We start from the raw sequence: 24878 nt of genomic DNA, 5'->3' as shown, positions 1-24878 counted from the left end.
TAAGAGTCACAACCTACTCTTACTTTATTCTTTCCCTAGTCCTCCTCTCATCGCCTCGTCGTCTCACCCTCTTCTACTCCGCAAACACCAACACGCAGAGCTATTTCCTTGCATATACCAGGAAAACCATGCTAAAGCTCTTGTCTCAGATCGTACCAAAGGCGAGACTTTTCTTGTTCCGAAGTCGCTGTCTACTTGAGAAGACCTTGGCATAGTACTATACTATCCTATAGCAACTATTCACGCTCTCGTATACTTTATTGCTCTACCTCTCTTCGCCATGTCTGTTGTGTAAACAGACTTTAATCTGATATTGTCATGTGACGTCAGATGTCCGGCTGCGTCATACTCACTATTACATACTGCAGTGCTCGCCAGACAGTCCTCAGGGAAGCACCACGAAGCACTGAAGTCGCGCGCAAGAGCCCTTATAAGTAGAGCCACGCACGGCAGGCGCAGAAGAGGTAGACCCAAATATTACGTGTGAGGAAAGAGCGAGACGCACCCTGCATGGGATACAACAACGAAGACAAGAACACGTCCCGGCAGCCATATATGTATACGCCAGTATGCCAGACTGCAAAACAGAGACACCTCCCTACTATCACATACACTCAACCCTCAACAACACGAAACCATAGCAATACCTCTCTGCAGCATCTCAACACCACAGTCCTCGCTCCGCTCAATCCCTCCCTGAGTCCTCACCCCCTCAAAACCCCAACATGCACCACAAACCCACTCCCCTCCCCAAGTCCCCACCCCTCCACTCCACCCCAATCATCCTGCACCCTCCACACCTCGAAATCACGCATGAACCGCCCTAGCCACGCCTCAAACACCTCTGCCGATCGCAGTTGCTGTGCTACTATACACACCGTCTGTTTCTGCTCTTCTTCCTCTTCTTCGTTCTGCATATCTTCATGGGCATCCTGGCGGGCATCCCGACACCGACAAACCTCCACACAAGCCCTCACAAACGGCTCCACAAGCGCATCGTTGTACACACAATCACACGCAACTACGACGTCCACGCCCGTCTGCAGGCCTAGCACGCCGTGGACCAGCGATCCGACGTCTGTGGTTTCCCAGTCTAGTGGGACGATGTGCACGTTGCCTGTTTCGCCCTCTTCTTCGTCTTCTTCGTCTTTTTCTGCCCCCTTTCCATTTCCACCCTTACTACTACTACTGCCTCCCTTTCCCTTGCCGCTCCCCTTAGCCCCTTTCGACCTCGGTTTCCCCTTCCCCCTCCCCTTCCCCCGCCCATCCACTCGATTCGCAGAAACATTCGCAACAACATTCGCCCGCAGCAGCCGCAGCGCATACGCCTGGTCCGTCGCCACATAGCGCCCCACACGCGCCCCCAGCGTCAGCGCAAGCAAGCCCGAGATGCCCGCTCCCAGCTCCAGAACCGTCGATGTCGACGTTACGAGAGCGGCGAATAGTGGGTTGCGCGGATGGACGAGCCATGATGCGAGGAGTGGTGTGATGGACCATAGGACTTTTCGTTTCCCCTCCCCCCCCAAAAAAGGGGGGATGGATGTTAGATTGGGAACGAAAGGGTTAAAGGGGGCATGGGGAGAAAAGGGAGGGGGAGGGGGACATACCAGCACCAGTAGTGCCGCCGGGCAGATTGGACGTGAGCAGACTGGGGCTCTGCGCGATTTGGAGGTCGGTGTTGTCGATGGTGATGGTGAGGGAGGGGGCCTTTGGGTCGATGAAGCCGAGGGAGCGCGAGGGGATGGGCTGCGCGAAGAGGAGGAAGGATTCTGTTGTTTTGTTTTTTGGCTGGTTAGTGGGGTTTTGCATTTTGGATTGGTTTGTATACAGGGGGTGGTGAGGTTGGGTGGATATATGGCTAAGTGTGCCTTGGACAGTTGCGGAATTAGGTACTTACCTTCTTCGGCGTCTGCGACCGGGGCGCCTAGGATATTGCTTAAGATCGCTTTCATGGTGAGTGTAGCTATAGCGTGGTGGTTAATAATTGGCGATATTGTGTGCGTGCTGGGTAACGTAGCGCAGGTTAATTATGGCATGGAAGATGTTAGTTAGTATTATGGAATAGACGTGGGAAAAAAGAGATATAAGGCTGTTTTGGAGAGATGACTAGACTGTTTTGAGACTAGCATACTAGATGTTATCTTGTACTGTACCTTGGTGTTGAACGAATGTTGTAATAATTAGATGTTAGCCTGCTTTGTTCCTTCCTGGTTAACTCGCCACAGTACTCTGTTGCGTTGGCTTTCATCCACTGGGTATAGGTATCCTTGGGTTGCTATAGGTTGGCATGTGCTGGCTCTGCATTCAGTGCTTGCTCTGGCTGGTGTCTGATAAATTACTATCTAGTAAAGTGTTGTTTATAGGTTGCTTTCAAAGCAGTGTGCGTGATTCGACGAGCTCTCATACATATTTAGAAAGCTCTCTACATCCGTACTTGCTCTCAATCAGCGAGACACCGCTGTGACTAGCGGCTCGACTTGCTTGCAGTCTGTGACGCGCTGCCAGTCTTCTTCTTCTTCTTCCCGTGTGCCTTTGCATGCCTCCGGAAGATAGTGTTCATACACTCGTTCCCCAGCGCGCCAGCACCGACGGCCGTCATGCCGTCGTTGCTAAACGAGATGGCGCGGTTGTGTAGATATGCCTTCCTGTTCGGACAGTTGAGTTTGTAGTGACATTCAATCTTATTGTAGGTATCGCCAGTCAACAGCCCCGCTTTTGCCCTGTCTTGACGTCCAGCAAGCCCGTCCTTGAGGTCCTCCTCGATGCGCTGGAGATCCCAAAAGTAATAGTGGCTCTCCTCGTCTCCCATCGCAAGGATGGGGTGCATGTCTGCTTGATTGAAGAGGCCGAAACGGTTGTAGAAGAGGCCGCAATTGCGCAATTTGAAGAGAGCCAGGCGCTCGAAACCACGGCCCCACACCGATCGCGTGTAGTTGATAGTCGTCTTCACGAACTCGGGGTTGTCGGGCCTCACAAAAGGTGGTAGCTGCGGGTCGTCTCGGTCAGACTGAAAGTCGACTATGCGCCATAAGACGATGCAATTATCGGATCTGTCGGCCTTCTTGGCATCCTTGGGCTGATCGACTGAACATTTTGAAAGTATCAAGTCGTGGTGAAATTTGACGCTTTGGCTGTTAGAGGGTTGGCATAAGATGCTTAACTCGTACATACCAGTCAACGTAGCCTGCATGTATCTCCGTACTTTCGAACACCGGAAAATGGACGTTTTGACCACGGGCACGGTTAGGTTTTTCAGCGTCAACGGAGGGTAATTTCCACTGTTGCTTGTCAGTCTTGGTCACCTGATGAATGATGGGACTAGACCTACCATGCACACTTTTGTGTCATGTCCTCCGGAAAGAAGGAACTTGCCACTATCATGAAAATCCTTCGCCATTAATGGTGCATTGTTATGTCGTAGATCGATTGCTTACTATGGTCAGGACACCATCAGTGTGAGGGCCTCCTAGGACTACTTGAGACGGTGAGTTTCTAGCCCGCTTGTCGAGATTCCATATGTGAATGGAATGGTCTTGAGACGCCGATGCAATAATACGAGGGTCCAAAGGCGAAGTTATCAAGTCGTTGACGCTCTTAATATACAGTCAGTAGGTATGGCTGGTTGTTGATCTTCTACACTTACTCCCCCGTGGTTGCCTAGGGTCTAGTAGAGCACCAATGGTCAGCTGCAAAGGCAAATGTTTTTATAAGCTTCTGAGGCATTAACCTGAACTAAAGCTCCTGTGATAACATTATATATCCTAATATATGTTACCGTTAGCCTTGCGTAAAAACATATCGCCCAGAAAAGTTTTCTCACCTGATATCACCACCGGTTCCTGCTATGCACAGGAGTGGATCTCCGGTGTCGATATCCTTTGACCAGGTCAGGCTATTCGAGTCGAACTTGCCCTAAACGTACGGATAAGTTCATGTACAACAGAACAGAGTGCTGGGCTTGCCTCGACGTCTTTCGGATTTTCCCATTGTCTTAGCATCTCTGTACCATTATTCTCGGTGTTTATTGAGACGACAATCGTCTTTCATAAGGACATGCTTAGTATGATATTTTTGAATAGAGTTTCGCGCATGGACTTACAAGACGCCTGCCTGTCGCTGCAAATATTGGGTACGGGCCAAACGGGTAGAATTTGACGTCGTAGAAGCCTTCTTCTATCTCCTGGGATGGATGACTGCCTTTTGGCTGCGCACTAGGCGGCGGCTACACACGGTATGTTAGCAGGAGGAGAAAGTCGATGCAGACAGCACCTTGACGCACTGTTCTCTGCAAGTAAGACTCGAATTTGAAATATCCCAGAGCCGTGTCGTGCGCCGTTCCATCTATCCACTCATGTACGTTCGCCATGTTGAATGCATATAACACTGGTCAAGCTGACGCGAGCACTGAAAGCAATAATTGCTTGGATCACGGCTTCAACAGCCTAACCAACGGCCAATATGTTGAGGTTGTTGAAAGAGGTCAAGAGTATCACACAAGTGTCTGGTGGCACGACATGGTGAGGCTATTGAGCCCAAGCTCATCAAAATGACAAGATGGTAGCCATTGTTGTGTTATTATAATAATGTAGTGTTGCAATGGTGGTCAGGACGATTATCAATTGGTTGGTAGAAGTTTGCAGGGAGGCTCGAGGACAAGGGCGGGCGGGGCAGCTTCAAGTTTTGGTGCCCGAACTTAGTGGAGTGAGAGCTGCCGGCTGTGAGACAATTTCATGCAACAACTTTATACTTATTTAATGATTTATTATATTGCTTCGGCCTAGCAATTTACTTCAGATTGGCCATGAACATATGCTTTTTCAGAGACACGTTTGAGACAACAGAAGAGAAGTCGGTCAAACCTTTATTGTACGTCAGGATATGCTACATGCCACAGTATATGCTATATATGCACCAGACTCGTGACTAGAAGAGGAATCACACACCATGAACCATGTACATACAGGACCCGCCGAGGCGCATAAAGTCGAGCAGTACATACACATAGCTGGGCTATAATTACCTGGACTCGGATAGTGCCATTTTGAAGGAGCGAAATGCCCGGCTCTGGGTGCATAAGGGCGATGGCTTGCAGGAGACTAACAGAGTACTAGACGGCCACTTGCCACTTCATACCTCAAATTCCGTACGTTCTGGTCATGCGAAAGGGTATTTAGACGCGACGGTCTCGAAAAATCTGGATCAAGCAGAGGGATGCAAGCTCAAGCTGAGGAGCGAGTGTGGACCAGGGGAAAATGATGGGCATGAGGCGGTTGGGATCGAAGACAAACTTGACAAAGACACACTGACTGGCGTGTGTTTGGCGACGACAGATGTACAGTGAATACCGACCGTTAATACTTGGAAGCGTGAGCAACAGTGTCTCGTCGACCCTTACACCGTTCTCAGCTTTCTGCTCGCACGCTTTGCTCAGTTGAGATGGAGTCGCAGGTGTGGTGTCACTGGGCGAGCCCGATCTCTTGCTTTGCTTTGCTTAAGCGTGGAGAATTGGTCGCATTCGTGTCAAGCCAAGGGTTTTGACTATCATCATATATCATCAGGCTGGTCTCGTGTTCTACAGAATTACGACAGCTGCATGTATCCGAACGAGGCCGTCGAGAGTGAATCTCTGCAGAGAGATATGTAGCAACGGAAGATGATCAATGATTAACATTCATGCTAATAGACTGCCGTTGTCGCTCACTCTTAATATTACGTGCGCTGCCCACCGGCTCCACTCTACTATATTACTACTCACTGCTTACTACTTCCTACACAGTACTCACTACGTACTACTCACTAATTACTCACTGGCAGTCAGTCAGTCAGTCAGGGTCCATCCCAAGGCAGGCGCGGCCAAGGGTCCACGTCCAGTTCTTTCCACTATTACCACAGAACCGCCCTCTTCTCTCACACTCAACCCTCAACCTCTCTCCTCTCTCTCTTCTTCTCCCCGACTCTCTCTTCTTCATAACACACTCTTCCGTCAGTCCACAACCTCTCTGCCTCGTCAACGTCTTCTGCTTGTTCCCCGCCGAACGTCATACTGTAGCGTCCTGCTGTGCTACTTCGTATAGCTGCACCACTACCCCCCTCCACCGGCTTTCCAACTTTCTCACCCACGAACCCATCCATTCAGCCAATGACCACCTGAGGACGTACCGCACAGGCCCTTCTTCCAGCGCTCACGCCTCCCCTCGCCCAATTGCTCACTGGTTCTGTACATAGTACTGTGTGCTGATCACCGATCTTCGCTTCAACTATTTGAATAATTACCTTCGCTCCGCTGCATCCCACCGCTCTTGCGCTCTTCAGAAAGTCTTGCGAGTATTAGCTCGCCCTTTCTCCGTTCGCGCAATGGAGACGACTTTCATCACCATTCATGGTGAGTGCGGAGTTCGCATGCTCGACGAGGACTACTCCACCTCTCCACGTGATGACATGCTGACTTCCTTCGTTAGACCTGACCAAAGATGCTCGAATCCTCTATTCCTCCGACTCCATAGTCGATATCCTCGGCCATACCCCTGACGAGGTTGTGGGCAAGTCGACATGGTCCTTTTTCAGACCTGACCAAGTTCCTCTGGCTCAGCAAATACACACGCGGGGTGTCAAATTGGACAAGGCCGCTGTCTTGTCCTATTGCGATATCCTCAACCGCGATGGTGCCTGGGTAAATTGCGAGTGTTGCTTTACTATTGTCTACAACGTCATGGTGTGTTGTACAAGTGTCTATCGCCCTGGCATGGCAAGTCAAAGTGCGTTTGCGCCGGTGCGTCTTGGAGGCAGACACTGACTTACTTCTACCAGAACGTGCTGTAGAGGCACCTCTCGTCCGAAAGCTGTTTTCTTCCTCGCCAGATGACCCACGCTACCACATGCTTACTCATTTGTCTCATAAGTTCAAGCACGACATGGAAGCCCAGGATCCGCAGGAGAAACACGAACCACGCGCCGCTCTCTTTCTCAACCGATTCACTCGCACCCTGACGGTCATGTACGCAACTACTGGGATAGAGCACATTGTCGGCATTCCCAGCGAGCAGATGAAGGGTCGCAGCTTTTACTACTGCATTCAGGAGAGCTGCCTCGAGGACGCCGTTCGCTGTCTTGAATCCGCAAAAGGCAATGACTCAATCGCATATCTTAGATTTTGGTTTCGTGACCCTCGACAGGATGATCCGCCAGAACCAGATACAAGTGGATCAGAGGCAGACACTGACGAGGTCATGACAGACCTGTCAGCATCCGATGCAGAGACAGATAGAGACACACCGATTCCTAACACACCCTTGGGCCAAGGTCAAACGAGCTCCCGGGATGCTTCAAGGAGTAATGGTACTGGACGCAGTGGAAGCGAGAGCACCACCAGTCGTGTTCATGCCAATCAATTCGGCTTGGAAGCCTCTCCACGCGTAAACAGCCCCGATACAAACGCATCATCCCCAGCAAATACCCAATTCCCACCCATCGAGCTCGAGGCAGTTGTATCGTGTACCTCCGACGGCCTTGTCGTCTGCCTCCGCAAAGCTCGGCCCATCCTACCTCCTTCCGCCCAGCCTCAAGTCCGCAATCCCGCGAACACCCCCGGCATCTTCGCCGCCCCGTGGGCTGCCGAACCAATCTTCGTGCCTGGCCTGCAACCTCAGCCAGCATATCACTACGGTGCTGCCGCTCCGGACGGCCAGCTGTACCTGGGTCAAGCCGCCGCTCACGCCCACGGCGGTCCGGCGCAGCGAGCGCTGATGAACAGCATCCGCGAGCAAGCCGTGTTTGCATGGGCACTGACAGGCATAAATGGCTCTCTCGAACAGTATTCGCGCGGCACACCTAGGGGCGAGTCGCAGCCACCTGACGGCTTCCGAATCTGGGCACACGAGAAATCTGGAAGTGGTGACGGAGGTCTTCCAGACTTCTCATCGCCAGACGGAGGCAGTGGGTATGGTAGCGGAGGCAATGGAAACGGCAATGGCTATGCAAGCGGCGGAAATGGACATGGAATAGCCCAAGCCTGACGAGAGGTAGGAAAAGGAAGGACAACAAGCAAAGTCGCCCACAACAAGTGTAGGCGCAAGTGTCACCGCTCACGAATGACACCACCCAGCACATCGAACAGTTTCGCATCGTGCTAAGAAGATAACGGCCGTCACAGAAAGGGGGATCTACTCGGACACTGGCCCATGAGTTTTGAGAGAGAGAGAGAGAGAGAGGTGGCGGATGAGCGCACGATTTGAACCTAGGCATGGCGCATACCCATGGCCACGAAAACATGACGCACGAAGCAACAAGATTTGATTTCATGGCCTTTCCAATTGATATGAAGCAACACAGGAGATGGCTTTTTCGGCACTCCACTCTTCAATCGCTTTATCTGACTTCCAACTGTGTGATCGTCTTTTGAATAGCATACCGATAAACAGCAATCATGGTTGCGACTTCTTCGCTGTGAAGGTTGGGTTGGTACTTCTCACTTTGACTGTGCTATGCGAGACTAGCCTCGATGCTTGTCTTGACTCGTTCTGTGTCTCACACGGCTCGGGACTGCTCAATGAAGTAGCTGAATCTCCCCTGTGGACTCTGCCAAGGAGAAACATCTTGTAGTACCGAGACATCATTGCAACACCATCGTGTCCGCGTGTCCGTCTGCACTATACCCCAGCCCATAACCCAATCTATCACTCGTCACAAGAATCATTTTGGGCCACTGACGCACGGCACAGTCTGTTATCCTTGTAATTTTTCTCTCTTTCCTGGTACCACACTCTAATCTTCCTGCTTCTACAAATCCCGTTCCGTACACCTCACTCGACTCATGCCTTCCCCTTCCCTTTATCCACCGCAGTCTTCGCCCTCTCCTTTTCCTCCAATTTTCTCCGTGCTTCTAATATCATCTCTTCGCGCCGCCTTTGCAACTGCAGCGCCCGTTCTGTCTTGTTGGTCGACCAGCTAGGCTTGCTCGGCGTTGAGGCCGGCGTCGATGTGTCCGAGCCAGAGTCGACCAACGGAGACGAGCCTGTCGGGGTGATTTTCGACGAGAGATTGTAGCGCGTTATGAGGTCGGGATGAGCTGGAGTTTTCGCATTTGCGCGAGCACCAGCGCCGCCGGACGGCGTTGCTTGCGGCGGGAGAGGAGGTTGGAAGGATGGCGGCGGCTGCGAAGGGGGGAAAATATACTGTTAGCATAGCTCTGTATAGTGTGCTGCACCAGTAACGAAACGCCAATGCACTCCTTTTGGGGCCAAATTCAGGAAACAGGTGCAAAACTCACCACATCCAGCCCACGGCTCAGAATCCGCTCTGTCGTCGCGGCCACGTTGCCGCCGTTGCGCTGCATGTCCCATATGATGGCGCGTCGGTCTGCCTGCGGGAACATCTGTGCCACTTGGTCGACGCGTGCGTAGTCGATGCGTGGTGTGCGTGAGGATGACCGGGACGACGACGCTGAAGACGGGGGCCCGGAGAGATACCAGCGCACGGCGAGGAAGCCGAGCACGAGGACGAGGAGGAGTTGGGGGATGTTGAGGGTTGTTGCGGGGATCTCGCCGTTGCTCATCGTGGGCGATTGCCGGGGCGGAGGGAGGAGGTGAGTGGTATTGCTGCTGTTGTTGTTGTTGAAAGCAAAGAGTAGATTTTGGGCCGGGATGCTGCGTTACGTGTGTTTCGACGAGACGGCGAGGGGTTGAGATGTGGGATATGGAGTGGGAGAGGCGTGATGCAGGCGGGTGGGAAGAGGTGGTGAGAGAAGGGGAGGGATGATATGATGCTGGAAGACACGCAATGCTGGAGGCGGTATCAATGTGCGGTGCGTCAAGAGTGAGCGTGGTCGCCGTTACAGCGTGTAGAGTGGTGAATGGAGTGTGTAGGTCGTGGGTGTGTCGTGGGAGCTTTTGAGTAGGATGGATGCGAACGTGTTCCATCGTGCCCTCCACCCGCCAGCGTCACTTCCCGAATCGGTCTCGGCTCCGGTTCCGCGCCGCAAGCCGAGCGCAGTGCTTTGCCGGGCACGCTAACAATAAGCCGTGTATGATCTGCTTTCAGTCCGCGACTCGCGACGCCTGTGGTCCCTTTTCTGCTTCAATTGCACGCTTCAGTGTTTATTCACTCATTCACTCATTCACCCGTCATTCGTACGGCGTAAACATGCTTTGACAGCACCTCTCATTTACTACAAACACACAAACACACTCCTTCCCACCAATTCATAGTCCCTTCGCCACTCGCGATTCCCCGCATCCGCGCGATGGCATCTCCACAACCTCCCCAACAGGCACACACCATACCCTCATACCCTCAAGCCTCACAGCTCGACTGGGAGCTCCCAGCCAACGGCGAAAAGACCACCCGGAGCGGGCCCCATGCATTCATCGGCATCATCAGCACAAAGCTCTCAACCGCGCTCCCTGTCCGGCGCAGGCGTTCAGGAGGAGGCAGCGCATACTGCGGCCTCGGCAAGAAGAAATTCATCATCATCGCCAGCATCGCCGCCGTCTGCCTTCTCGCCCTTATAATCGGGCTCGCGGCCGGCTTGACAGCAGGCAAGAAGTCCGTTCCCAGTCCCCCTCCTCCCCCATACAAACACTCCAATTCCACACAGCAGCCCCACCCCCAACTAACCGTCAAGCACACAGGAACAAAGCGCAAAACCTCCCTCTACCCAGCAATAAATCCCCGCAGACCGGCGACTTCACATACTACGACCCCGGACTCGGCGCGTGCGGCGTCGTATCCACGTCCGAAGACCACATCGTGTCCGTGTCGCATTTTGTCTTTGACGCCGCGAGCACCGGCTCAAATCCGAATGCGAATCCGCTGTGCGGCAAGAAGATTCGTGCTACGCGCTATCATGAGGGTGTGGGTGCGCAGCGTAGTGTTGATTTGACGGTTGTGGATCGCTGTGTTGGGTGTGCGCCGACGGATATTGATACGACGACTGGTGTGTTTGATATGTTGGCGAGGAGGGATGATGGGAGGGTGAAGGTGACGTGGGCGTGGTTGGACTAGAAGGGGGAGAAAGAGGGTGTGTGTATGTGAGGCCGTATGGCTTGGGATGCGTGGACTAGGGACTTGGTGGTGTATGTCTCTCTAGTCGTGTGATGGTGTGTGTGGTCGGAGTTGATTGAGGCATGCACAGCCAGCGCAGGATACCGCTGCGTATGAACATCCCACCGGTGGCATGCGTGGCTTGCGCTGTCTCTCACGCTTCCGCCTGCTCAAGGTGGGATATGTCACACTATACACCGCGACGCGAAGATGGGTCAATCCCACCATGGCTACCACAGACCTCACGTCAACACTGGACACAAGGCAGGAGAACGCGGTATGGAATGGGCGGAAATGTTGTTGTGCTGTATGATAGTTTGATACCCCCTTTTTTCTCTCTCTCGCTACTTTCGAAATTTCAGTTTGACATTCGAAATATAGCTCCATCGCGGCAGATAAGCTAATGATCAATACAAGAGACCAAATCCAAGACACCACAGCGCAATCCAAAACAACATAACACAACATACGACACCATCCACCCTCAATCCCCAACCCACATGAAACCAAACCAGTGCCCAATGCCCAATGCCCAATGCCCAATCCCCGAGACTCCAAATCCCAACCTCAAAACACCAAACCATCAAACTTACAAATCAAAACACGAGCCAAACCCCAAAAAAACAACAAAACCCGCATAGTAATCAAGGCAACCAAGACACGCTATAGCACGCCCTATATAGCACACAAACACCAAACACCCCCTCCAGGTAACATCCTCCATTCGCCGCCCCACTCCACTCGTCTGCCTTGCCTTGCCCTGCCTTGCCTTGCCTTGCCCTTCCCTTGCCCTTCCACTTTCATCCACTTCTACCCACTTCCCGCCCTTCCCCCCAAGCGAGAGGAAAGGTCCATCAGGCAGCCAAAAGACGGGGGCTGCGGGTTGCGGGTTGCGGGTTGCGGGTTGCGGGTACAGGCTACGGGCTACGGCTAGGCACGCGAGTTATGGAGTCAAGGCTAGGAAGTGATCTGACGTCGTACGTAGACCCAAGTCCCAGGGAAAGTTCTTGGGTGCCAGACATTAGGTAAGGTAAGGCTGTCGCTGCTGGTGAGGTGATTTAGGTGTACGGCCCTATTTTGTAAGACACTGAAAGTGCACACAGTTGTGCGTTGTGAGGCTTGTGCACGAGGTTAGGTTTATTTAGCCTGGTGGTGGTGGTGGTTGGATGCAGTAGGATTTGGGCCACTTTGTCACGAGGTGGGCGACCGGGAGTCTTGAGGGGGATCTGTTGAGTCACCGGTCCGGGTGAAACATGGGACGTGGTCGCTGTGAGTATGCACTGGAATGGCTCGCTGGTGTGAATGGGTGTATTACATGTCTAGCATTATCGTTATGCCTGGCGACAGGAATTACAGTATAGGTAGAAAGAACAAGTGGGGTATACTGCATATATACACGGGCAGCGAAGATGTAGCGGGCTTCCAATGCGAAACGTTCATGCCAATAATGACCAACCAAAGTCTAAAAGGGCACAAGAGGCGGAAATGTGATAGTATAAGACGTGAAAAATGTGGCGGTGCATATAAGAGATAAATCGTGCTCAATTCGCGACCAGCGCGGAGCGTGCAATACTAGACCGTAGCGCCGGGCCTAGCCGCAACCATTCGTAATATCCGTGCCTGTGGTCTGTGATAGCGTAAATCGTGTTGAGTATAGCGATACCATGCATCGTCATTGGCCTAGATTATATTAGGTTGTAGAGGTACCAGATACTGACGCAGTATCCAGCGTAGATCGAGAGTGTTTGCTCCGCATATGTCGTTTGTAATTATCTTTCCTTGTGAACCCGTTGGCATTCGACTTACACCCTGCAACAGGACAGAAGAAGGTCCTCTCTGAGGCAGTATGTGTGCTCTGGTGTCTTTTGAGATCCTTCGGGTATAGGAAGCCCTTGTCGCAATCAGGACATTTGATCGGTCTGCGGTGGTTGTCGAGATGTATCTTCTTATGCCGACTTGACACACTTAGTCGTATGTTCTCTGGACAAAGCATTATTGAGACTTACTTCAAGTCGCACTCGCGATCAAAGGTCGACCTGCATATATCACAGCTATAACCATTCTGTTCTCGTGGTCTTCTCGATGACTTTGCCGACTGCGGACTAAGTCGATCCCCCGCATTGTATGTTGATGATAATATCCCGTCGATTGATGCTTCAGGGTACTCCGTGCTTAGGTTGTTGTTGTTGAAGGCTTCTGTTTGAGGGATTATCAAACGAGGCCTGGGAGGGTCTACGAACTGATTGTTTTGGAGAGCCGTCTCGTTTGAGTTGTCAAGATAAGACGATGGCCACGCTGGGTGGTTGAGAAGTTCGGTGGGGTCGAGGAGATCTGACTAGAGATAGTGACAGGTTAGACAAGTGTGCAACATTAGCGATTCCACCTACCCAGCGGAATGTATTGGGTGTATAGTTGCATCTGCAGAACTCGTACGCGAAGCCGCAGAAATGGCACACTGCTCCAGCCAGCAGGCCCTCAGGGTCTTCATAGAAGCTCCCAGTCTCGGCATTGGGCAGTTGTGAGAGATCACCAGTGTCATGAGGACTGGCGGAAGCCATTTGTGCAAGTAGAAGGATTGTTATCTGGAAGAGTATGCTTCTCTGCATGCTGAGTGTGGCAGCCTAGAGTAATAGTGCCAGTATAAAGAGCTGGGAGGAAGTGTGGTGAAGATTGGGTTCATGAAAAAGGCAATCGAGGAGGTAGGTAGGGGTCTGTAAGCTTAGTTATATCGAATGTAATGAAGAAACCGTAAGTTGAAAAAGACGATTCGAATGCCTTGTCTATGTAGGCGGCCTCTGCCTAAGGCTTCGAGTGTAAAGGGCTGTGACGGCATACGAGGGGGCTATGCAGCGTTGAACAAGGACTCTCTGCTATGGCGGTCTTCGCAGAACCGCCTGCCATCCGGACGGAATCATAATTGTATCTTCGTTTACATTGTTGATGAGGATGGGAGCTGAGAGAGCAAATTCAAGACGAAAAGGTCGTCAACAAAGCTTGGTGTCATTGCTTGGATGGAGTTGACGGGTGGATCCTGGCGATCCGAAGATCAATTCTCTCCCAATCCGGAAATAACGTGACGACGCGTCTTGGGCGAACGCGACAAGACTCACTCCTCAACACCCAGTCGCCCTACTTTTACTCTTACTGACAGTATCGGATACGAGTGTGTCGCCCTAAAGAAGCCTGATGTAGCAAGCATTGTTTCAACTGATCTTGCACGTCATACCATACATCAACAAAACGAACGAGCTGCAGGTTCGACCAGAAATGACGAAGACAAACACGCGTCGATATCAGTCGAACATCAGACGGATCGTTGAAGAGAGACATGGCTCATGTAAAGAGGCTGGGAGAGAACAGAGCGTTCTACCTACAGTTCGTACACTGGACGTACCTGTTCGGCTTTAAGGCATTGCGCGGTGCTTCGTGTCTGGATGAGTCAAGTCGTCGTGCCTTTTGCCATGACCTCCAATAACGCACCCAGGGCGTTACTAGCAGACTGTTTGGTGCAAGTTGATGTGAGCTATCATGTATAGGCCCGGAGAGTACAAGGACAAGTTGTACAAATTGGCCCAGTGCGACACGCTGTATCAGGCCCAAAGCTTTGATGAGCCAGGTGGTTCTCCGGCTTCTCTTCCGACTCACCAGATGGAGTGATCATCTACAAATTGCCACGAGTTGCGACGACCCTCCCCTCACGCTTATGCACTCCCTTGAGAAGCTAGAGAGGATGGGCGATCTGTCTGTCGATGGACAATGGTTCAAGATGCAGCCAATACATGAATTGCACGGGTAAAAGAGTGGATGTGGTGATGGGCAGCACGCTGCACAAGCCATTGAAGTGCTAGCGTCCAAGTATCATTGGGACATTGCCATCGCTGCTAGAGACTGCGACGCTGTGAATGGTGATACAGCACAAGAGAGAAAGCTGACACGTTGACAGTGCAGGATTGGGGGAATTGACTGCTCGAAGGGAGATCCCAGGGTCCTGCAGATTCACTCAGATCTCGTGTTGGGCAAACTGGACCGGGGACCCCAGTCGTAGCCAGGAGAGTAATATTGAAGATGGATAGTGCCCTCTAATTACTTCTGGATTATTCATAGAAGCTTCAATGTTCCAATAGAGATCCTCGAGACGGAGTGAAGAATCACTTGCCACGCTGTCATGCATCAATGAAAACAAGTTACACGCCGTCCTAAGCAATCACTGATTGAAAAGGTTCCAGAGATGCCCCAAATGCACACACACATAAGTTGCTTTTCTGTGTTCAGCCAGCCATAGATCTGGCGGTATTGTTGCTTTTCGCCTCGCTGCTGGACGGCTTGATCCTATCTGCGAGCCATCTGCGGTGCCCACAACTCTTTCAAGTATGGAACGGCAGCCCTGGCATAATGGCCGGTTCCCCGCTTTCACGTTGGCAAAAAATGGCGACTTTATCGGGTCTACGGCCATCCATTCTTCCTTGAGAAGTCGAGTTCCATGGTACAGTACAGACAAGACACCACCACCACCACCATCCATCTACTTGGCTTCATTAATTCGCCATAATCAATCACAATCCCTTCCATTACTCCCTTCCACTCTTCCTTGACTTTTGCCGACTTTACCCTTGGACCGCGGGTGGATAGTCTTCTTCCCCACAACGCACAGACGGTGATTCGCAACCTCGTGCACCTGCAGGATCTTGCTTGTCGGTAATGAGAAAGAATCCCTGGCCTGGCCTGGTCCATCTATGCACATGCACCAGCACTTTTCCAGCATCGTGAGTTGTAGTCCAGCGAACCAGACTCTGTTGAGGCATAGCTGCTGGACACTTGCTGCAGCTCGTGACAGCTTCCTCCCGATCCCATAACCATCCCGAACGCCCGCTACATAGAAACTAGGTAGGGCCCCCTCATGAACCGCTTCGACCAGAATTCAACGCCTTAATACGCCTTCTTCTCGCAATCCATTCCACGGTTCGCGCTGTTGGCTATACACTACTCTGCTCTACACGCAAAACCTTACGGCTTCCTGAATATCACATGGCCACCTTCGACCGAATTATCGCTCAAATCTCCACGCTTTCGGCACCGTCAATCGTTTGTTTTAATAGCTTCCGTTCACGTCACCTGTCTGTCTAGGCCAGCCATATCGTTCTCTGATTTATTGCAATGGGTTCTCCAAATACGCCTTCCGCTGAACACAACATGCCAACAACTGTCCACCCTCCGTCTCCTCCAAACCCTTCCGCCGACCATGGCGTCATCCCTCACATGGCCTCTCCAGACGCAAACGCTCCTTCGCCTCCCGCTGGAGACTGGGATCCTTCGGAAGTGGCTCCAGAAACAGCCATGAAGCTTCTGTGTCGTGCAGTCACATCCCTTGCTTTCGCTACCGGAGACGTTCCACCAACACCTCCGGTCAGTAGGCCTTCAACCCCTCGAAGATCATTAGGCAACAACACACGACCCAGAACTCCCTCAAGACCAGCGACACCCGTATCCTCCGCCGACCTGACCAGCTTGGCCCATAAACATATACAACTTGGTAGCCCAGAGGCATGTGAACAAGAGCCAGCGACCGTTGTAGTTGGGCACGACACAGAGGATGTGCAGCTCCAGCGCATTTCAATAGCAAGGAAGTTCTTCTCGAAGAGGCCTCCGGCCATAAGCCTCGAAGATTATCTACTGCGCTTACAACGCTACTGCCCGATGTCGACTGCAGTCTACCTCGCCGCGTGCGCGTATATCTACAAATTGGCTGTGGAGGATAAGATTGTTCCCGTCACTGGAAGAACAATACACAGACTGGTACTTGCGGCATTAAGAGTTGCGATGAAGGCGCTCGAAGATCTCAAATACCCACATTCGCGATATGCTGGTGTCGGAGGAGTGTCAGAGCGGGAGCTTCAGCATCTGGAGATCAGTTTATGCTACCTCACGGACTTTGACTTGCAATTGTCGCAAGAGACCATGGTACGGAAGACGACCATGCTTCAGCAAACGGCAGCTCAGCTATCCGCGGCTCGATCAAAACTCCCCCTCTCTTTCCAGCTGGACCCAAACCTCCCGCTACGTGTGAAGCGCGCAGCAGTGCAGGTGTAGGTGCTAATTTCGGAGTTTAATGTGTTATGAAATATTGGATGCTTACACGTCGATGGCAAGGCGTTCACGGAGGCAAAGATTCCCCATCCCCCCCTGGAGCGCAAAAGCATCCGACTCCACGCGATACCCGTTTCATGTAATAATATCATCATCAAAATAGCTCCACGGCAGGGCTGTACGTATATAGTACAATGAAGCCGCAGAGGCGTGTTCGAATCTGCTACTCATGAGGTGTTGCAGGCCATGATAATGTTTTGTAATTGAAAAGAAAAAAGTCTCAAATGTTGCACTTTTTAGTGATGGACGAGGGGGTAACTGTAACGCTAAATGGATGCGGATAGCGCGGGCAATGTCAAACGGCTTCGGGCGTCCTGCCACCTGCCACCAGTTCCGAAGAGCCCTGATTAGCCCGATTCTTCGACAGCCAAGAGCAGACCACCACTCTCCGATAACCTCGTCATCTTATTCGGACTCTTCAAGTTTCTCAGCCAACGCAACAGCCTCATAATCCTTAGTGCCTTTACCACCCCAATTCGTATACCGCCGTCCACAGTCGATTCTCCAACGCCCAGTCTGAACACGATGCAAAGTCACTGCCTCGCCCTCGTGGCGTTGCTGCTGGCACCATTTGTTACCGCCGATGTCGAATTTACAAAACCTGCAGCAGGTGCCACAATCAACGGAGGCGGCGCTATTGAAGTAGCTTGGAAAGACTCGGGATCTTCACCATCACTGTCTGATTTGACTGGTTATGTCATAGAACTATGCGCTGGTAGCAACCAAGAATTCGTGAGTGGTGTTTGAGGCACCGTTCAAAGAGGACTCACTGAACTCAATATTAGTCCGTCCTTGCTCCGGTCGTCGAAAATGGTATATTCACAACTGGAAACGCTGCTCAAGGCGTCACAATGGCCACTGTTGGGGCCAGTATTAAGAATGCATAGTAGGTCGAAACAGCTGTGCGAGCATGGAACGAGCAGTCACTAACCCGCTCTAAGTTTCTTGAAGATCACATCCACCGGTAAAGCTGGCACAGTCATAAATTACTCGTCACGATTTTCTTTATCCAATATGAAAGGCTCGTTTCCCACAGCCATCGACGCTGCCGCCAAATCAGTAGGTAGCAGCACAGACGGCCCTCCAACCTCAAATCAGGCCGGAGCGCCCGTCGTGGAGCCTGGAGCTGAACAATTCGATGTCCCTTTTGGTCAACAGACTGGCAATGTCAGATTTGCCCCCATGATGAAGGTGCCACCAACAAAGATCACCAAGAAAGATAAGAGCCCATTGTATCCTACCAGCAGCTACAGTGTTGCAAAAACATTCCTTCCTATCCCAAGTATTGCCACAACAATCACTCAGTCCCAGACTTTTAGTGTTGCGAGCAGAGAGAACACGGTGAGTACATGCCATACTATACCAGCCCAACATGTCACTAACCTTCTCGAAGGCTGCGCCTGCTGCCATGCCTACTGATGACATGGCTAAATATCTCGCCCGATGGAAAGATTAGAGTCACTCAAGGCTCGCGATATTTGTCTTGTAAAATTACCACGCGGCATGTCTTCTGTGTTTTTGCGCAACACCAATAGATTCCGACCAGAGGAGAAATTAATAGGGAGCTTTGGCGTTAAATGATTGTCGGATATATACGACAAGCGGTTCGAGGGAAAGGCATTGTGGGCAGTCCTCTGTATGAGATGAGGGACAGCATAGAGGAGGGTATATGATGAATAACACTTCGGTGTCCGATGATTCGTAGAGTGCCTCGTGACACGTATGTGCCTGGTCTAATCATCAAGACTCAGAATTCATCATTCGAACCATGCACAACTATTAGACAATGTGAAATGCAATATACACAATTCAACCATGTCTTGTCACGGTTACACGGGGCGTCAGAAACATGCTTACTACGGCACCTACCCACCTCAAGTCATTTCCAAGTTCCAATCCAATCCAGCCAGACCAGTGGACCGACGCTAGCCGCTCTCACAACGTCCCACCATACCGACGAGGGTATCACTAGATATTGATGTTTATTGCTCGACTCTTACGGCGTATCAATCTTAGAAATACCCCAACCGGAATCACCAAACGGTATATGACCAAAATGGCTATTAATGAGTCTATTTTGAAGGGCAAATACCCCGCCAAAGCTCATGCCCAGAAGGTCGCGACGTATATCAAGAGCAAGGGAGGGGAGTCTAATGGTGTTATCTACCTGGAAGCACAGAGGACGAGGATGAATGAGGTGCGTGCCGTCCTGTATTCAATGCCTCGAAGTATAGGCGCTTTAAAGCCGTGCTGTGGATGTCTTCTGGGAGATATTGATGAACGGACGAATGCCACTGACTTGGGAGTGTAGGACAATGATCAAGCAGCACCCTTCCGGTGAGTATGTTCAGATAAAGATGGATACTTTCTGATACTCGAATTTCGTAGTCAACGTCGTTACTTCTTCTACCTTACAGGATGTGACCTACCTGATTGCCATCTCACATATGACATGGCAACAGACAAGTCGACGCTGTTTATTCCCCCGGTTGATCCAGACGAGGTGACTTGGTCAGGACTTCCACTGAGCCCTGAGCAGGCATTGGAAAAGTATGTAATGAGCTGGCGACACCCATGATTTCGATCTGAACCCATCACTCACATCCTTAGATACGATGTCGACGAATGCCTCACTACCCAACAGGTCATGGAGAAGCTCGCATCTCTCAAAGGCACCGCTTACGCCATCGAAAACCAGGTCTCCGACAATGTCTCATTCATATCCTCCTCAAGCAGCAACTTCACAGACCTCAAGTCTGCCATCGAGGAATGTCGCGTGACCAAAGACGCCTACGAGATCGCCCTCATGCGCCACGCCAACGAGGTCTCCACAGCCGCTCACACAGGAGTCTTCCGCGCCGCCAAAACTGCCAAAAACGAGCAAGAACTCGAGGCCCTCTTCATCGCCTCCTGCATCTCCCGCGGCTGCAAGAAGCTCGCATACGAGCCCATCGTCGCCGCCGGCACCGCCGCCGCAACCCTCCACTACATCGCAAACGACCAGCCCCTCGACGGCAAGCTCAACATCCTCCTCGACGCCGGCGCAGAAAAGGACACCTACGCCTCCGACATCACCCGCACCTTCCCCATCAACGGCAAATTCACCCCCGAGAGCCGCAACATCTACGCCATCGTGCTCAAGATGCAAAAGGACAGCATCGCCCTGATCAAGGCCGGCATGCGCTGGGACGACGTGCACTCCAACGCCCACAGAGTCCTCATCCAAGGCCTCCTCGACATCGGCATCCTGCGCAACGGCTCCGTCGACGACATCTTCGCGGCCCGCACCTCTACGGCCTTCATGCCGCATGGCCTCGGCCACTACCTCGGCATGGACACGCACGACACCGGCGGCCATCCAGACTACGCCGACAAAGACCCCATGTTCAGATATCTGCGCATCCGGGGCACCGTGCCCGCGGGCGCCGTCGTGACGGTCGAGCCCGGCTGCTATTTCTTCAGGTATATCGTCGAGCCGTATGTCAGGGACCCGGTGCACGGCAAGTATATCGACGCGGCGGTGCTGGACAGGTACTGGGATGTTGGCGGTGTAAGGATCGAGGATGACGTGCTTGTCACGGAGAGCGGGCATGATAATCTCACGTCGACGCCAAAGGAGATTGAGGAGATTGAGAGGATTATTCAGGATGCGTAGAGGCTGGTGCTGCGGTTTTGGTGAGGTCGTGGGAGGGGGGTTCTGGGGATGAGTTGTTCATGGATGAGTCTTGTAGCAGTACTTCATTTCAGTAGTCTTGGAGCTGAATACCACAAATTGCACAACCATGAAGGGTCGATCGCAACGTTTCGGAAACCTCCATGAATAAATACAACCATCTAGGGCTTATCATCCAGTTCACCGTCCGAGACTTCGGTTAGCTTCAATCTCTACATGTGTATGGAAAGATTATGTTAGCCTGTTTCATGCAAGAGTCGAGGAGCTGACTATGCGCTATAATTGTAGTAGATGCTGCTTCTTAGATTTTAAAGAGTATACTAATGCTACAAATAGTCGAGACACACTGATCCAAAAACCAACACAAAACCGCGATATACAGACGCGAAGTGGTTTTTACAATCCTGACATAGAATATTGGGCCCGAAAGACACATCAGTACCGCGGATCACGCATCCGAGCTGTTCTGCTCGGCGCGTCCCGAGACATCTCTCATGTCCCACCGTCTTTTCTTTCCCCCTCGGGGCTGCCCACGGGCTCAACTTATCTACATCGCCAAGCCATTCCTCGCTCTCTTCCGGCTGCTCCCCGGCTGCACAGTCGGCTCCCTCCTCTCCTTCTGATCGAGCACCAGGTTCAGCACATCAAAGCCAAACTGCGGATACTCGAGACACATCTGCCTGAACTCGACCTCGGCCTCATGACGCAGCACATGCGAGCGCGTAGCCCAGAACGCCGCGACGGGCTTGCGCAGCGTGTGGTCGTCAGCGCTCGTCTCCTTGTACACGAATTTGGCGTATGCGATCTCGCCCTTGGCGGTGCTGCTGGTGCGGTGGATCTTGCTGTGCGCGAGGCTCTTGAGGGCCGGCAGGCCGAATTTGTCGGCGAGGGTGTAGACTTTTGCGTGGCGGAGGAGGGAGGCGCCCGTGTCGTCTGGGCTGGGGATGGAGGGGTCGTTTTCGAGGGCCATGTCTTTGCCTCCGCCGAGGCGCTTGGGGAAGTATTCGCCGTGGTAGAGGTATTCGAGGAGGGAGCCTGTGGCCTCGAGGTCTTCGTCGGGAAGCTCGATCAGGCGCGGGACATCATTCGCGAAGGATGCGCAGCGGCCGGCGAAGAAGGGGGATTGGGTGAGGAGGGCTTCGTGTGCGGAGAGGAGGGTTTGGTCGGTGCCGCTGCCGACGGAGAGTTGGACGATGGGAGAGCGAAGGTAGCTGGAGGGTGTCAGGTTGGTGTTAGGTGGTGAGGTTTTGCGACAGCTTTGTGGATTGCGCGGCGCGAGACTGTGGTTGTTCGGAAAGGAGACTTACTCCAAGAAGGTTGTTCTGACGGGAATTTCGGGCTCTGTTTCGGGCAGCGCAGCAGTGTCGTCGACCTCGCCTTCGAGAGCGTCGACATTTTCTACAGTCTCGCCCATGTCGACGTCGTCGGTGCTTTCTGCCACAGTAACTTCTGGTTCAGCCATTGCTAATGTGATGACCAGGGGAGCAAACGAATGTTACGAATGATCGGATGAGAGATTCGATGTAGCGCAATTCGACTCTAAGATACTAGACGCTTAAGCAATGTAATCTTGTGGTGGCTGGGGGCCCTTGGGGGAGGCTGGGAGACGCAGAGTAGCGACAAGGATGCGCAGATGCAGAGAGTGTCACCAAATTTGCGCAAACTCTTCAGTGAGATCCGAAGATATGAGTAACGACTGATGGGGAAAGTCCAAGGTGGTCTTGTCGCCAATTGCCCTTGGGATGAAAAGAAGCAGTTGAGGTGGAGCATAGGATATGCGACGATCGTGAAGCTTCCTCGCTAGAAGTGTTGACCTGTCCGTGATGATTCCAGCCGTCGCACCTGGTACCTGCAGGAACGCGCAGGGGTTTGACAGGCGACGCCATCAAGACCCCAAACATCTAAAGGATTTGCACAGGCTTTGACTGGATTCAATTCAGATATAACAACACCAAACGTGTACATGGCTGCAATGTGTTGCAGATTCTTACTTCACACACAGTACAGATGCAGTAACACGTTCACACACATATCAATCCCCGTACCGGACTACTCGCTGCGAGCACTTATCCGACAGCCCGCGCAAATTTGAGTGGCCGGACTTCATGACATCGAAAGCATACATGAAATTTCTTACAGACCCGAAATGAACTTCATATCCACATGCTTGGGGCATATCATCAGAAGCTGTCCATTCTCTGTGCAAATGCTACATACAGTTGCGGCTCATGACCTCCTGATCGGAAAACGGCGGGCATTTTACCGTGATCGCTATGCTTCCGCTGCCAATGGTCCTTGCTGCATCGCGATGGCATGAAATCTAGATGTCCATCGATGACGTTTCCATGGCGCACCTCCAGCTCCTATGCGAATCTTCTATACGGCAGTCATCCTCATGGTAGAGCCATCCACTCCGAATTCATATGCCGCTGTATCGTACTTCAGTAGCTCGCCTTGACTGACAGCTTATTCGCTTTGCGATGATCGTCGCACGCTTAGCAAGATTCTTGCGTCCAAAGAACAGTAAGCTGCGTTCGTGGCGTTCTGTACCAGCTCATAAAGAAACTCTCATGTATGGACGTTCAGGAGAAAGTATACATATGCATCACAAAGTGTCGTGTCCTTGTTCGAAATGTTGAAGGATGATAGAAAAGGACTCGAGAGCAGATCGTGCCATGATAGAAGTGGCAGGTCGCCATGGCTTTAATTCCTGTCTTATTCGTAATCCTACACCATGATCATCGAACCGAACACCTTGTATGCAAAATCGCGACGACTCAGCCCGCAACTCAACCGTAAAAGCAAAAGATATGCAAGAGTTCAAGTCCCTCGCGACTGTTCCTTACAACGCCTTCTGACGAATTTCAGACATGACTCTATGACGCTTCTATACAGATATGAACCCTTATTCATGCATTAGGTAATTTCGCTTCCGTTGTAGACGATTTCAAAAGAAGAAAAAAAGGACACTGCCGATACCAGTTGTAATTATACCAATCAATAGGAATGTCGATTGAGAGTAATAATTGTCTTGTCTCTTTGTCCTGGTGTTGGGAGTTATGCTTGCGGGTTCGGCGCGCCTGAAAAGCTTGCTGCGGCTGGTTGCGGTAGCTTGTGTGCCAGCCGTCCCAGAGGCTGTCATAGTTTGCTGAAGAGTGGTAGTTGGTAGTATCTGCGGTGGCTTAAAAGCAAGATAGAGTGGCTGCACTGGTGAGCCATCGAATTTGAAGAGATCGAGTCGGGGAATATTGTGGTATGGATCTGTGTAGACAGTGTATCTCTGTCGCGATGTAAGTCCTAGTCTTCAGTCTTCATAGTCAGACTCTATGACTGACCTGAAATAGCTCAGACTGATTGTATCTTGTGTAGACTGCGCTTTTGTATTTGCAAGGGTCGGAATAGAGTTGCCGTCCATCTACTTTGATAGGCGATAAGATGAGTGAGCCGTTTTGCTCTTTGACAAAACTACCATGTTGCCATTGCATGATGCCTTTCGGACACGCAGGGTCAACAGCTACCACAGTGTTAGTATAACTGCTTGCGTATGTCCATTTCTTAACGTACGGTTCGCGATCGCGCGATAAAAAGCCACTTCATAGAAGCCATCTTCCGTAAAGGAGTATGAGATCCCCGTGTGTGACGGTTCCGTTAGCTTTTCATTGACAGGATCATAGAAGCCCTGTATAATATATGTCAGTCACGGCTCGTTGATGTCCCGGGACGTTGGTATCGTACCGGGCCTGTCAGTGTCTTGTTCGATTTAGAAGACCATGTTCCTGTCAGTGTGGGGTCTGCGATGCCCTGGCTGGTAGCTAGAGCTGCAAGAGAGACAAAAAGTAGTCCTGAGCCGGGGAGCATGGTGCGCGCGTGGTGGGATGTATTATTTGGGCGGCGGACTGAGACGGGTGGGAAGTTTTAAGGTTGGAGGAGTGATCAAGTCAGTAGTAGGTACGTATGATACGACGTGCGAAGGGGGCGCTTGGCCGTAACCATAAGGAGGGATGACGATCCATTGGTGCGGTGG

At 51.8% G+C, this 24878-nt stretch overlaps 12 protein-coding genes across 12 annotated transcripts; 5 read left to right on the top strand and 7 right to left on the bottom strand.

Moving 5' to 3' along the window:
- Positions 1-704: 704 nt before the first annotated feature.
- EJ05DRAFT_534547 (uncharacterized protein) lies at positions 705-2047 on the bottom strand (the record flags this gene model as incomplete). The annotated part of the gene is made up of 3 exons (XM_033749191.1): positions 1898-2047; positions 1608-1769; positions 705-1501 (listed from the first exon to the last, which is right to left on the bottom strand). The coding sequence occupies exons 1-3, from the start codon at positions 1950-1952 to the stop codon at positions 705-707; spliced, it is 1014 nt and encodes a 337-aa protein (XP_033605593.1). The 5' UTR covers positions 1953-2047.
- Positions 2048-2464: 417 nt separating this feature from the next.
- EJ05DRAFT_534546 (WD40 repeat-like protein) lies at positions 2465-4640 on the bottom strand (the record flags this gene model as incomplete). The annotated part of the gene is made up of 10 exons (XM_033749190.1): positions 4280-4640; positions 4100-4222; positions 3963-4040; positions 3821-3912; positions 3728-3761; positions 3644-3664; positions 3435-3593; positions 3329-3388; positions 3172-3278; positions 2465-3131 (listed from the first exon to the last, which is right to left on the bottom strand). The coding sequence occupies exons 1-10, from the start codon at positions 4364-4366 to the stop codon at positions 2465-2467; spliced, it is 1428 nt and encodes a 475-aa protein (XP_033605592.1). The 5' UTR covers positions 4367-4640.
- A 1823-nt stretch (positions 4641-6463) lies between these two features.
- EJ05DRAFT_427151 (uncharacterized protein) lies at positions 6464-7151 on the top strand (the record flags this gene model as incomplete). Its single annotated transcript, XM_033741510.1, has 2 exons — positions 6464-6749; positions 6808-7151. Coding segments are annotated over 2 exons (630 nt in total), but the record flags the coding sequence as incomplete, so codon positions are not given.
- A 1656-nt stretch (positions 7152-8807) lies between these two features.
- On the bottom strand, positions 8808-9550 carry EJ05DRAFT_481976 (uncharacterized protein; the record flags this gene model as incomplete). Its single annotated transcript, XM_033745128.1, has 2 exons — positions 8808-9149; positions 9266-9550. 2 exons carry the CDS (start codon positions 9548-9550, stop codon positions 8808-8810), a joined length of 627 nt encoding a protein of 208 aa, XP_033605590.1.
- A 486-nt stretch (positions 9551-10036) lies between these two features.
- On the top strand, positions 10037-11475 carry EJ05DRAFT_472069 (uncharacterized protein). The gene is made up of 2 exons (XM_033743105.1): positions 10037-10539; positions 10626-11475. The coding sequence occupies exons 1-2, from the start codon at positions 10238-10240 to the stop codon at positions 10996-10998; spliced, it is 675 nt and encodes a 224-aa protein (XP_033605589.1). The 5' UTR covers positions 10037-10237; the 3' UTR covers positions 10999-11475.
- EJ05DRAFT_27315 (uncharacterized protein) lies at positions 10871-11536 on the bottom strand. Its single transcript, XM_033740376.1, has one exon. It carries the CDS (start codon positions 11503-11505, stop codon positions 11080-11082), a length of 426 nt encoding a protein of 141 aa, XP_033605588.1. The 5' UTR covers positions 11506-11536; the 3' UTR covers positions 10871-11079.
- A 797-nt stretch (positions 11537-12333) lies between these two features.
- Positions 12334-13643, bottom strand: EJ05DRAFT_506764 (uncharacterized protein; the record flags this gene model as incomplete). Its single annotated transcript, XM_033747855.1, has 3 exons — positions 12334-12992; positions 13044-13372; positions 13425-13643. 3 exons carry the CDS (start codon positions 13641-13643, stop codon positions 12728-12730), a joined length of 813 nt encoding a protein of 270 aa, XP_033605587.1. The 3' UTR covers positions 12334-12727.
- Positions 13644-16146: 2503 nt separating this feature from the next.
- On the top strand, positions 16147-17424 carry EJ05DRAFT_472067 (cyclin-domain-containing protein). The gene has a single exon (XM_033743104.1). The coding sequence runs from the start codon at positions 16192-16194 to the stop codon at positions 17122-17124; it is 933 nt and encodes a 310-aa protein (XP_033605586.1). The 5' UTR covers positions 16147-16191; the 3' UTR covers positions 17125-17424.
- Positions 17425-17522: 98 nt separating this feature from the next.
- On the top strand, positions 17523-18995 carry EJ05DRAFT_472066 (uncharacterized protein). The gene is made up of 4 exons (XM_033743103.1): positions 17523-17913; positions 17967-18067; positions 18123-18522; positions 18575-18995. Exons 1-4 carry the CDS (start codon positions 17707-17709, stop codon positions 18635-18637), a joined length of 771 nt encoding a protein of 256 aa, XP_033605585.1. The 5' UTR covers positions 17523-17706; the 3' UTR covers positions 18638-18995.
- Positions 18996-19237: 242 nt separating this feature from the next.
- On the top strand, positions 19238-21024 carry EJ05DRAFT_506762 (putative Xaa-Pro aminopeptidase; the record flags this gene model as incomplete). The annotated part of the gene is made up of 4 exons (XM_033747854.1): positions 19238-19378; positions 19493-19518; positions 19570-19731; positions 19792-21024. The coding sequence occupies 4 exons, from the start codon at positions 19238-19240 to the stop codon at positions 20834-20836; spliced, it is 1374 nt and encodes a 457-aa protein (XP_033605584.1). The 3' UTR covers positions 20837-21024.
- Positions 21025-21093: 69 nt separating this feature from the next.
- On the bottom strand, positions 21094-22653 carry EJ05DRAFT_472064 (uncharacterized protein). Its single transcript, XM_033743102.1, has 2 exons — positions 22162-22653; positions 21094-22065 (listed from the first exon to the last, which is right to left on the bottom strand). Exons 1-2 carry the CDS (start codon positions 22314-22316, stop codon positions 21402-21404), a joined length of 819 nt encoding a protein of 272 aa, XP_033605583.1. The 5' UTR covers positions 22317-22653; the 3' UTR covers positions 21094-21401.
- Positions 22654-23787: 1134 nt separating this feature from the next.
- On the bottom strand, positions 23788-24866 carry EJ05DRAFT_27094 (uncharacterized protein). The gene is made up of 4 exons (XM_033740356.1): positions 24590-24866; positions 24419-24533; positions 24190-24368; positions 23788-24134 (listed from the first exon to the last, which is right to left on the bottom strand). Exons 1-4 carry the CDS (start codon positions 24710-24712, stop codon positions 23802-23804), a joined length of 750 nt encoding a protein of 249 aa, XP_033605582.1. The 5' UTR covers positions 24713-24866; the 3' UTR covers positions 23788-23801.
- Between the last annotated feature and the right edge of the window lie 12 nt (positions 24867-24878).

Source organism: Pseudovirgaria hyperparasitica, assembly GCF_010093815.1.
Source record: "Pseudovirgaria hyperparasitica strain CBS 121739 unplaced genomic scaffold EJ05scaffold_1, whole genome shotgun sequence".
In the NCBI taxonomy this organism is placed as follows: Eukaryota; Fungi; Ascomycota; class Dothideomycetes; order Acrospermales; family Acrospermaceae; genus Pseudovirgaria; species Pseudovirgaria hyperparasitica.
Note: the sequence above shows the minus strand (reverse complement) of the source record. Positions and strands in the feature narration are given on the sequence as shown.